General features: G+C 36.6%; 1 protein-coding gene across 3 annotated transcripts in view; it reads left to right on the forward strand.

Moving 5' to 3' along the window:
* LOC129237377 (NCK-interacting protein with SH3 domain) overlaps positions 1-5,481 on the forward strand; it is a 31,481-nt gene extending 26,000 nt beyond the window's left edge. For all 3 annotated transcript variants that reach the window (XM_054872079.1, XM_054872078.1, XM_054872080.1), the window contains exons 6-9: positions 66-174; positions 2,142-2,351; positions 2,412-2,584; positions 5,075-5,481. In XM_054872079.1, the coding sequence (XP_054728054.1) occupies positions 66-174; positions 2,142-2,351; positions 2,412-2,584; positions 5,075-5,266 (684 nt within the window). In that variant the 3' untranslated portion in view covers positions 5,267-5,481. The remainder of the gene's footprint in view (positions 1-65; positions 175-2,141; positions 2,352-2,411; positions 2,585-5,074) is intronic.
* The last annotated feature ends 7,653 nt before the right edge of the window (positions 5,482-13,134 follow it).

Below are 13,134 nucleotides of genomic sequence, written 5' to 3' on the forward strand. Positions count from 1 at the left end.
CCTTAAGCAATTTGTTGTTTTTTTGTAATTACTTTTGCTAACTGTTATTGTTAATTGTATTACAGGTAGAAGATATGAAAACCAATTTTGCCAACCTAGATAAATTTAAGAAACTTGTCAAAATGTTAACAATTATATTTTCATTAGGCCAGCCAATGCCAGTTAATCATCAAGGTGGGTAAATTTATTTTATTATTGCATTGAACATAAGTTTTTCGTGCATTTGTTGTCCGCCAAATGTTATACCATCAACGAATTTACTTGAAACTGGCAGTTGAATAAATCGCGATAATGTCGAAAAGACATACGATACTAATACTGGACGTATTCTTTTCTACGCGAGTTGCAAAAGAACATTAAATAAAATAAATAATTGGCGCATACACTTCTTTTATGTGTTCGGCCGAGCTCCTCCTCCTATTTGTGGGGTACTTTTTGACGTTGTTCTACAAATGAAGGGGCCTACAGTTTTAAGCCAACTCCGAACGGCAAATGGTTTTTATGAGGAGCTTTTTCATGGCAGAAATACACTCGGAGGTTTGCCACTGCCTGCCGAGGGGCGGTCGCTATTAGAAAACACTTTTTGTTGCTTAAATAATCAGGATTAGTTTTTGATAACTTTCAATTAAAATCGATTACTGATACTTGACCGCCATGGACACTTCAATAGCATTCTCCAAAAATTTTGTGGGAAATTAATTATGCAGTTACAACAAAAACGAATCCCTGAATTAGTGAGAAGGATTAATAAAAGCATAAACCTATCGAAATTAAGAAGACCCACTAAAAGCAAAGGAAATTTATGAACGAATGTTAAAAGTGTATAAGAACTTTTCGCCATCAATTAGTACTGTAGAAAGAGGGGTTGCTGAATTTAAACGTGGCCTTGAAGACGATCCACGTCCAAACACAGCAACAACACCAAAAATATTAGAAAAAAATGCAGGATGTCGTATTGGAAAATCGTCGAGTGACTGAAAGAGATGTAGTAGAAGCCCTAGACATCTCATTGGGCTCATTGGGCAATGTAAGTAATATTTTGATTGAAGTATTGAAATTCAAAGAGCTGTGTGTACGACGGGTGCCGCTTTCGCTAACAATGGAACAAAAACTCATTCGAATGCGTTTAATTTAAGAGCGTTTTCGAAAGGATAAAGTGGAGTTTGTGCGTCGATTCGTCATCATGGATGGGTCTGGGGTCTATTATCAGGATCCCAAATCAAAACAAGAAGCTAAAGACGGACGGCTACGGCTTCGAGTCGAGTTCGTGTTCAGAAATCTGTCAAGAAGGTGGTAGCATTAGTTTTTTGGGATGCGAAAGGAATTTCGCTTGTGGATTACTTGCAAACTGGTAAAGCAGTAAATCCTGAATATTATTTTAACCTTTAGACCAGCTGAAAAAAAAATTCGTACAAAAGCGCTCAGATCTCAAAGAAAAAAAATTATTGCAATCTTTTTTGACCAGCTGAAGGAAAAAATTCGTGAAAATATACCCAGTTTAAAAAAAATAAACTCTTTTTCATCAGGACCAGTCCAGCGTGTCAAAAGAGCATTTTGACAATGGCGAAAATCCATGAATTAAAGGTCGAATTGTTGGATCATCCAACGTATTCACCAAATTTGGTCACTAGCGACTTCCATCTGTTTCCAGACCTTATACAATTCATGCGTGGAAAGCGTTTTTCATCAAATCATGAGGACATAACAGCTGTGTAAGCGTATTTTGCAGCCCTTTCAGTTTCTTATTGCAGGGATGGAGTTCATAAATTGGAATCTCGTTGGAACAAGTGTATTGATGTTCAAGGAGACTATGCTGAATAATAAAGTGTACTTCAAACCATAAAATTGTGCCGAACCATTACTGAACATCAACTTGTTGAACAACCTAGTAAATACAAGGTGGCACAAAATTAATCATCCTATAGAAAAATGTATACTATTGCAAATGGCGCTGTATGCCAATTCTATTTGACACTCGTGAACTAGACAGCTACAGTTACAGACAGACAATCAATAGAGCGTGTAAAGGTCAACATGAAGTATTTCCTCTCCGCCAAATCATTTTTAGTACTCATTTAATAAAAAAGTCATTCAAAAACCAAATTGAATTAAATATTTTTGTTTTAACTTTTTTCTTTCAGACTATCTTGGCGTACATTTTGCGAGTTTTCTTTTGGAAATCGTCGAGGGTAATAATCCTGAGAGCCTAGTCGATATGGTTATATCATTAATACTGGCATTTAACCTGCAATTTACTGACTTCTCGCAAAATGTTGTGGTCGAAGCCATGCAAAGCTTGCCGACTGCGAAAATTTTCACAGAGAAAATTCTATTGCTATTAAATAGAGAAGGTGAGTTTGAATTCCCCGGCATATTTTCATCTTTCACTAATGCCCACTCGTTCACTACAGAGGATCCAATTCGTGTGTTGAAGCATTCAACTGAAACCATGAATTCAGTACTCAAAATGTTCATTGATATCTTTAGCAATCCAGATACTGCTGGCATGTTTTATACAAACGACAACAAAGTACTCATTGATATCCTAGTGCGGCAATTGTCCGATTTGTGCGCGGGTAATCCGGTAAGCTCTTATGTATATTAGGGGAAAAAGAAATCCATTATTTTTGCATAAAATATGTTTTGCAAATAGTTTGAAACTGTTTTATGGCCGATCTTTAGCTCCTGGGCGATGCTGCGACTACTAACTTGCCGGTCAACTTCGATTATTTCGGTGATTTTATCGACATTTTCTTTAACATCAAAAATGATTGAATGGGATCGACGAAACCGAATTGGCCTTATGTCCCATGATGGATTAAGGACCTGAAGAAGAAGAAAAAGACGGTATCGGCACCGTAAACACCATTCACAATTTTAGCGACCTGGCTTGCATTTTTGCTTGTATCAATGAAAAACTGTAAAATGTGCCGAATTTTCTCTTTGTTAAGGGGTTAAATACAGTTAGAATTTTACTTAAATTTGCATATTTCGCTTATTCCTTCGATTAGTTACTAGATTTAACAATGCTTTAACGGATTCGTTTTGGTTTTTTAATTTCAGAGGATCCAGTTCAGAGATATAGTGGTCACCGCAAAACGTCTTTTTTGAGAGGAGCTCCCGGAGACCAGATGTAGCTCTTTTTTTTTTATTTTTACTAATATATATGCAACGGGTGATTTTTTAGCTATTATCTTTTTAAATAGTTGGTTTATACAGCTCACGCACGTTTCGTGTTTTGTTTCACTGTCAAACATCTTCAGTTTGGTCTATAATTTAACCATGAATCGTCTTACAAACGAACAACGCTTGCAAATCATTGAAGTTTATTATAAAAATGCGTGTTCTGTTAAGAAAGCTTATCCACGCGCTTCTTCCATTTTAGGGTCAGTTTAATCGACCCACTGAAGCGGCTATTTGAGCTATTGTGACTAAATTTAGAACCAAATTTACTTTATTGGACATCAAACCACCAACACGCTTACGTAGAGTGCGAACTAAAGAAAATATCGCAGCTGTATCGGACAGTGTTAATGATGACCATCAATTATCGATTCGTCGCCGTTCGCAGCAATTGGGTCTCTGTTACTCAACAACGTGGAAAATTTTGCGAAAGCATTTTGGTGTGAAGCCTTTCAAAATACAGCTGGTTCAAGAATTGAAGCCGAACGACCTACCGCAATGCAGAATTTTTGGTGAATGGGCTCTTGGAAAGTTGGCCGAAGGTCCACTTTGTTATCGAAAAATTGTGTTCAGCGATGAAGCTCATTTTTGGATCAATGAGTACGTAAATAAGCAGAATTGTCGATTTTGGAGTGAAGATCAGCCAGAAGAATTGCAAGAGCTACCAATGTATTCAGAAAAGGTCACAGTTTGGTGCGGTTTATGGGCTGGAGGTATCATTGGACCATACTTCTTCAAAGTTGCTGCGAATCGTATCGTAACTGTGAATGGTGAGCACTACCGTGAAATGATATCCAACTTTTTTTGCCCAAAATGCAAGAGCTTGACTTGTATGACATGTAGTTTCAGCAAGACGGTGCCACATGCCACACAGTACACGTAATAGACTTGTTGAGGGGCGAGTTCGGTGAACATTTTATTTCACGTTCGGGACCTGTCAATTAGCCACCCAGATCGTGCGATATAACGCCTGTAGATTATTTTTTGTGGGGCTATGTTAAAGCCCATGTCTATTCAGACAAGCCAGCTTCAATTAACGCATTGAAGGACAACATTAAAGCATTTATATGTAAGATACCGGCCGAAACATTGGAAAGAGTATACCAAAATTGGACTAAGCGGATGGATTATTTGAAGCGCAGTCGCCGTAAACATTTGAATGAAATAATCTTCAGAAATTAAATTATATGGACTATACTATCGATTTAAATAAAAATTTCATGCGTTTTGCTGAATTTTACGTGTGTTTTTTTGAAAAACTTTCCTATAGCTCTTAAAAAATCATCCTTTATATATTATACTACATAATTGGCGCGTACATCCTTTTTGGGTGTTTGGCCGAGCTCCTCCTCCTATTTGTGGCGTGGGTCTTGATGTTGTTCCACAAATGGAGGGACCTACAGTTTCAAGCCGACTCCCAACGTCAGATATTTTTTATGAGGAGCTTTTTATCGTTGAAAAACACTCGGAGGTTTGCCAATGCCTTAATAGTACTTAGACTAAAAATACAGCTAAAAGATAACATAATAGTGTACAAATTTTTCGATTAATAAATTTAAAAGTTTTCTCAGAAAAAAATCCGGAAAATTCGCTTTTTTCGGCCTTGTAACTGTATATAACCCCTTAAGTTTTATTGTTAACACCCTGTAACTCACAACTGAATGGAACAAACAAAAAACAGCAGCTGAAATTTTTTTGTGTGAAATATCACCTTAACAACGAGCATAAAGTTTGAATTGTTTCATAGATACTTTACGAAATATCGATCATTACAGCCATCTCCCGAGAAAATAATGGATTTCTTTTTCGCCAAACTAATATTACTCGTATAAAATTTTTCTATATGCTTAATTTTTATATCTCATTTCCTATTTCATTTTTCACATTTCAGATGCGGCGTTGCTATTTAGAATTATGCCGTCGCATACTACGAAATACCAATTATCCTGAACATCAGCACCGCAAGCAAGATTTTATGAAAATATTTACACGCATCTTTTGTGAGGAGACCGAATGTAGCGCATCGGATCAGCAGTTGGTGCGTGAGATTGCCAACGAATTTCCACAGTTATTCAAGGCTTAAATAGCATTTATGTGAGGTAGAGAAGAGAAGCGATTTGATGACTGAGCAAATAATAGTAGTAAATTTCTAGTATCGCAGTAATTTCTTTACTCATAAATATTTTTTGTTTTTGTTTTTATAGGTATATATTTTTGTTTGTTTCTTAATTTGTGATGGCAAAATTCAATGCAGATATTAATGATCCTGTGCGCATTTATCAATTGCATATCTTTTGTATTTATTTTGGATCATTTTGCTTTAATTTACATTTAATATTAATAATAATAAAATACCAAAAATTACTCATTTTAGTGAAGCATATTTTAAGTTATACATTTATATATACATATATATATGTATATAGATGTAGTTGTATATTTAGACTTTAATTTAGAATTTTAAGTACATAAAAAAATGGTCTAAATGGAAATGAAAAATGCGCTCCTGTATTCAACAGTTATGCCATTAACACATACACTCATGTGTATGCATCGGAACAGCTTAACAAATATGACATTAAGTAATTAGTATAAAGGAAATATTGAAAGTGTTTGCAATATTGGAAATTATACCTGAAACATTAGAAAATGTGAGAATATTTAATATTTATAAAACATTAGTGTAAGCACGCACTCAGTCAGAAGGTAAAATGGTTGTTCTAGAAAGATGAGCACAGAGTGCAAATGCACTAAACAACCCAAAGGGTTTTGTTTATAATCAAAATACTTACATACGGACCTGTTTGACGGAATGCGAATTGCTCTCGAGCAATCCGGTTTATGTTTAAGTTTACAATTGATATGAAGTGTTACGAGCTTTACTTTTTGAAAGCGCACTTTAAACATAATTTTAAAATTTTTTTAATGCATTATTATTTTTTATCAGTTTCTTAGTTTAGATAACAATAACTACACTGCACGAAAAAATTATGAGACCAAGATGATTACGATGATATCTATTAAAGCGACAAAAGAAAAATGTCCCAATATCGTTCAGTTTAAGGGGTTAGAGGTACAAGGTTTGATTGAAAAGTAATGAGCCCTCCCGCGCGGAGCGTCTGCCAAGCGATCAACCGAATCGGCTGGAGGGGGAAAATGACCGTTCGACCTTCCCCTTCCACTAGAAACCGGTCCCAGTTCGCTGGCAACAGCGGTGCAGTCAACATCGCTCCGCGCATGAAAGCTGTTTCAAAAGTGTGTTATGATTTTGCAATGGCGAAAATGCAGCAAACGTTACTCGATCAAATTTTGCGTAAAGCTAAACAAAACGAGTACCGAAACCATTAGGCCACGCAAGGAGGCTTATGGGGAAGGGCTCCTTCCCTTTAAAAAAGGTGTTCAACGGAGGGATACTGTCGAATGGTCAAAAATTCATCAAAATATTTAAAAAAAAATCGGAGGCCTCGCCGACTTCAACAAGTTTCAAGCAAAGAGGGATACAACACAAATTACTAAGCTCCAAATTATAAATTAGCTCCAAGAATTCTATTTATTTTAAATTTTATATATATTAACCTTAGGTTGGTTAGCTTTGGCAGACGCAAAAAAAACACCGCAGTGATCCCATAGTTCAAAGGATTCACTGATAGAAAGCTCTTCGCAATATAACCCTGATCCTACACCGGTGTCCATTTTAGATCCTTCCGTGTAGATCTTAACGGGTGATGGATCTTCTTCAAGCCAATCCTGTCTAGAAGGGATTTTCATTAAGAAATTCCTTTCGAAGCATAGAATGGGAGGGTGATAGTCACAATCACTGGGTATATTCGTATAGGAGTCTAAGATGGTTGAATGTCCATATGTGACAGTCTTCCATTGTGAGCTCGCTCTGAGCCTTAAGGGGGTATTCTGGTCTAGACGCCCTAATTTTAGGTATTTTTAAAACTAAGATAAAAAAAGAAACACATTTTTACTATCCATTTTTTTATGGTTTTTATTAATATTGGAAAAGTATAAAAATAAAAAAATCGTGAAATTACAGGCCGGCGGAGTGGGGCCTACATAAAAAACGGTGCTCCATGGTTGACATGATTCCAACCCTTGTAGTGATCTAAAACAAACAAATTAAAAAAATTCTTCATTAATTAGGATGTCGCTATCGGATTACGCCAAATCAAAGAAAAAACAAAAATTCACAAAATGGCGTCAACTTGAAAAAAAAAAATTTGTTTACCCTCTTTTTATTTACCTTTTGAAATTTTTTAAAAATACTTCAAACTTAAGCTTTTCAAAATCCGAGGCAGGCGCGATAGACAGATGTATAATAAAAAAATCTTATCAAACTTCAAAGCGATCGGTCAATTAGAACTTGAGATATCATGACGACCATCTCAAAAAACTTAGTTTTGAGAAAATCGCGTTTGAAGTTTGAGCAACAATTCGAATAGAATAACTTAGATCACAATATTTACTACTCACTCTGGATTAATCGGCGATATATTTCGAGGTATATATTATATTATAGAAGTATAAAGTATATATTGCTGTACAACTAATTAATTTCGTATTTTTTTTGTTAAAATAACCATTTATTTAAGTATAAAAGTGAAAAAAAATTTTATTCAAAATATTGTCCATCGGAAGCGACAACTTTTTCCCATCTTTCAGGCAATTTATGGATTCCATCCCAAAAAAACTTCTCATCTTTTGCGCCGAGAAAGTCATCAAGCCATTTTTTAATACCGTCAACATTGGTGAACCGTATTCCAGAAAACTGATTCTGCATCGACCGAAACAAGTGGTAATCAGAAGGAGCTATGCCTGGGCTATAAGGCGGGTGAGGTAGAATTTCCCATCCGGCATTTTCCAAATAATTTTTGACCGGTACTGCAACATGTGGCCGAGCATTGTCATGATGGAAAATCAATTTCTCGTGTCTGGTCGCCTATTCTGGCTGTTTTTCGGCTATTGCTTGCTTCAAACGTATCAATTGTTGCCTGTATGTAAAATGACTCTCCCGTGATCGTCTGGTCCGATTTTAACAGCTCATAGTAGAGCACACCGTTCTGATCCCAACAAATACCGAGCATTACCTTCAAACCATGAATATTCGACTTTGGTGTCGATTTGACGCGGTGGCCTGCCTTCACAAATGATCTTTTACGCTTTGGGTTGTCGTAATTAATCCACTTTTCATCGCCAGTGACAATACGATGCAAAAACGATTTCTTTTTGTGGCGATTAAGCAGCATTTTAGACATGCAAAATCGTCTCTCAACGTCTCTCGGCTTCAATTCGTGTGGCACCCAATTTCCTTGTTTCAGAATGTACGAGAAATGTTTGACATGGATCTTGATCGAGTAATGTCTCCAATTCTTCGTTTTCAAACTTTTCTGATGGACCTGATCGCTCTTTGTCTTCTGTGCCAAAATCACCACTTTTAAATCGTACAAACCACTGCTGACACGCTCTAACCTCTGGAGCATATTCAGAATAAGCTTCTGAGAGTAAACGATGTGCTTCTGTTGCATTTTTCTTTAAATTGTACGTAAATTGAACGTAATTGGACATTTTGACTGTAATAAAAAAAAAGTGTGTGTTCACTAATATTCACTGTGACATATCAAATTTACTTGATTTTTTGGCATGCTTTAACATAGAATAGCTGTCACTGTCAAAATATTGACTACATAAATAGATATGAGGTTACTAACAAATACGAAATTAATTAGTTGGACACCGGTATATATGTACAGAATAAATAAAGGTTGTGTGGGATACAAAAGATTTTCTGGAAGTTGTTCGGTAACATCTGCCGTTCATTGTGCGATTCGCTCCACTCGGCCAGCTTAGACGCCACGTCATAAAATCCGCTGTATCTCCGAAAATAATTCGAATTTTGAAAAATCTGTTGAAGGGCATATTTTTGAAGGTCTACACTTTGAAAATATGCAAAAAAAAATCGATTTTTTCAAATTTCTAGAGCAGAATACCCCCTTAAAGCGGAACAGGCCGCTGAGTATTTGCAGAAGAGATCTAAATCTAGATCTTCGTCGTCTACTCTTTTCATTCTAAAGATTTTACTTTCCTTAATAATTAATTTAAGTTTTATGAAATGTGTGCTTATTTCTGGATGTTTTTAAATCATTTTTTCATTTAAAGTTTAAATATTAAAAACAGAAATTGCTAGCCTTAAACTGATAATAAAAATATAACAAATTTAGTTGGTCTTATAATTTTTCGTGTGGTGTAAAATGACTAGTCCAACTTACATACATAAGAATTTTTTTTATTTATTTACAATACTTATTTTAAGCACATAGATTTTTCTTCAAATTACCAGCTCAAGAGTGCAGCAACACATTTTTACCTTTAAAAACACAATTCTAATGCAGAACAACGTAAAACGAATAAACGAAAGTGAAAATAAAAAAATTTTTAAACATTGAAATGTTAAATTTGACTATATAATCTATATAATGAAATCTAATAAATATATATTAAAAAAAAAACAAATATAATGAATATGTTATAGCCAATCTGAGAATCTGAAAACTACATATGCATACTCGATAAAAAGTACCCTTTATTTAGAAGTAAAATTTTCTAAACTGTTCTTGATCAAATTAAAAGATAAACCAAAAAGTGGTTAATTAAAGTATTTGCAGTAAAAACTAAACAATTAACAAATCGTTTTTTAATGCATTGAAATCCGATATATTTACTAGAAAAAAACTTGGTAATGCTGGCACTTTTCATTTTATTTCAAAGTGACAGAATAAAATCCGCACTTTTGTTGAGTTTTATGCATCATCAGGCGAATATTTATGCAAAAGAAAATATATACGCCCGAACTGCCTTTGTCAAAAGGGTTTGAAATGTACTACAAATTATTGTTATTGACTATTTATTAAGTTTACTGTTATATGACTGTTTTAGAATCTATTCAAAAGGCATCCAAAGACAAATGTGTTCAATTCATTTTTGAAAAGTCTACACACAGCACATTTTAATTCGAGATTTAATCAAAAGTTTTAAAATGAAATTAATAAAATATTTGTTTTATTCGACAACTTAAATGTTTGTTTATTATTGTTATTATACAAAATGGTTGAGTACAAAAGTATGTTAGTGTTGGGTATGGGAATAAATTTCCGTCCTTTCTTAGCCAAAGCTACGAATTATTTAAACAAATAAATAATACATGAAATATGCGCCATTGGCTACAACTTTACTCCATCTTTCAGGCAGCATATACGGATTCCTCTGCTGAAAAATTCGAATTCTTTTGACTTGATCCATTTATTGAGCCAGTTTGCAATGCTCTCGTAAGAAGTGCGGAACATATGGTAATCCGAAGGCGCAAAGTCTGGGGTGGAGCAAGATTTCCCAATTCAGCCCCTCTAAATATATCTGGACTGATTTAGTAACGTGTGGCCTGGCGTTGTCATGCAGCAAAATCAGTTTGTCATGTCTACCGTTCCATTCCGGCCGCTTTTCTATCAGAGCTCAGATCTCGATTCAAACGCATTAGCTGCAGTCGGTAACGATGGCCAGTGATGGTTTCAGCTGGTTTAAGGAGTTCATAAGAGAAGACACCCTTCTGATCCCACCAGATGCACAACCTAACATTTCAAGCATGAATATTTTTTTTCGCTGTCAATGGACCTGGTTCACCTGGCAGGCTCTAACTCTTTCGACGCTTAGGGCTATCATAATAGATAAATTTTTCATCGCCAGTGACGATGCGATGCAGAAAACCTTTTTTTTCGGCCGTTCAAGAAACATCTCACACGTCACCAAACGCCTCTCGATAACCCACTCCTTCAATTGATGTGGCACCCAGTTACCTGCTTTTTGGATCATTCCCATCGCGTGCAAACATGTATATATATATTATTATATATACCATACATATATATATATATATATAAATATAATTGCGCGTACACCCTTTTTGGGTGTTTGGCTGAGCTCCTCTTCCTATTTGTGGCGTGCGTCTTGATGTCATCCAATATTTGCTGTAGTTGAGTATCTTCGAATTTTTTCCATGCCCCTTCGCGATCTTTATCACTCACGTCGAAATTGCCACAAGGGAAGCGTCGAAACCAGTGTGGAGCGTGATTACCGTAAATATTGATCAATATACCACACGTTTCAGCTGCAGCTTTCGTTAAAAGGTGATAATGAAGCAAGACTTCCCGCAAATGCTGATGTTTCGGGACGAACGTAGACATTTTTGACGTTAGATAAAAAAGGATCTTTACGCTTGAAATGAATGTCAACTACTACGATCGAGACCTTACATACCAAATAATTATAATAATGGAGTGACGCACAAACTTTGACTGATCTAGGCTTAGCTTCGGGCGGAAGGGATAGTTATTATGAGCAGCTTTCTCATGGCAGAAATGCAGCTGGGGGCAGTGTTTTATGAAATTACAAAATAGATAAAAAATATCCGTCAAATAAAATGTGTTTTATAGGAAAATACTAAAAAATTTTATCTTCAAATATATCAGAACTTTGTAAATTAATTCTTCGGCTGCTTGGTTGGCGCAATAACCGCTTAAGCATTTTTGGCTGAGCTTAGCAGAGCGCGCTCTCGGTCTTAACGGCGCCAGGTAGACACACAAGGCGAAGCCAAGTCCTTCTACACCTGATTTTTCCACGCAAGGAGTCTTTCCTCTGCTTCTGCTACCACCATTTATCGCATCGAATAATTTCAGAGTCGGATCGTTTTTCTCCATTCAGACGACAAGACTATGCCAGCGTAGCACTTATTTCTTAACACTTATTTGCTGCGCTATGTCCATGTCGTCGTAAAGCTCATACGGCTCAATATTCCATCGCCTGCGCTACTCGCCGTCACCAACATGCAAAGGTCAAAAAATCTTCCACAGAATCTTTCTCTCAAACACTTCAAGCGTCGCTTGATTGGATGTTGTCATCGTCATGATGAGAGCCTTGTAGAGTGTTAGTGTTGTTCGTCGAGAGAGGACTTAACTGCTCAGTTGCCTACTTAGTCCAAAATAGCACTTGTTGGAAAGAGAGATTCTACGTTGGATTTCAAAGCTGGCATTGTTGTCGGTGTTAATGTTGGTGCCAAATTAAACGAAGTCATAACTGTCAACAGTAACGTGGATGCCGATACTCAAGTGCGTGGACCGTTTGTTTCATTTTGGCCTCGTTCACCATCAGACCCATTCGCCTTACCTCTTTATCCAGTTTGGAGAAGGCAGAACTAACAGCGCGGTTGTTAAGGCCGATGATATCGATATCATCGGCACATGCCAACAATTGTACGCTCTTACAAAATATTGTGCCTGAGCGATTAAGTTCTGCGGCTCGTACCGTGCTCTCCAACATGAGGGTAAAGAAGTCGCACGACAGCGAGTCACCCTGTCTGAAACCTCGTTCGGTATCAAACGGCTCGGAGAGGTCCTTCCCAATTCCGGCGCCGCTGCTGTTATTGAGCAGCGTCATTTTGTATAGCCGTATTAGTTTTGCGTGGATTCCAAATTTAGACATCGCGGAACTCCTTTTCGTACTCTCGAATGCAGCTTTGAAATCGATGAAAAGATGGTGTATGTCGATTCTCCTTTCATGGGCCTTTCCAATATTTGGCGTATTGCGAGTATTTGGTCGATGGTAGACTTCCCAGGTCTAAAGCCACAAGGTCCAATCAGTTGGTTGACGGTGGGCTTCAGCCTTTCACACAATACGCTCGCTAGAACCTTATAGGCGATGTTTAGAAGACTAATCCCGCGGTTGCCGTAGCCGAATAGGTTGGTGCGTGACTACCATTCGGAGTTCACAGAGAGATCGTAGGTTCGAATCTCGGTGAAAGGCGAAAATTAAGAAAAAAGTGTTTTCTAATAGCGGTCGCCCCTCGCCAGACAATGGCAAACCTCCGAGTGTATTTCTTCGATGAAAAGACTCCTCATAAAA

This window comes from Anastrepha obliqua, chromosome 2, assembly GCF_027943255.1.
Source record: "Anastrepha obliqua isolate idAnaObli1 chromosome 2, idAnaObli1_1.0, whole genome shotgun sequence".
NCBI lineage: Eukaryota > Metazoa > Arthropoda > Insecta > Diptera > Tephritidae > Anastrepha > Anastrepha obliqua.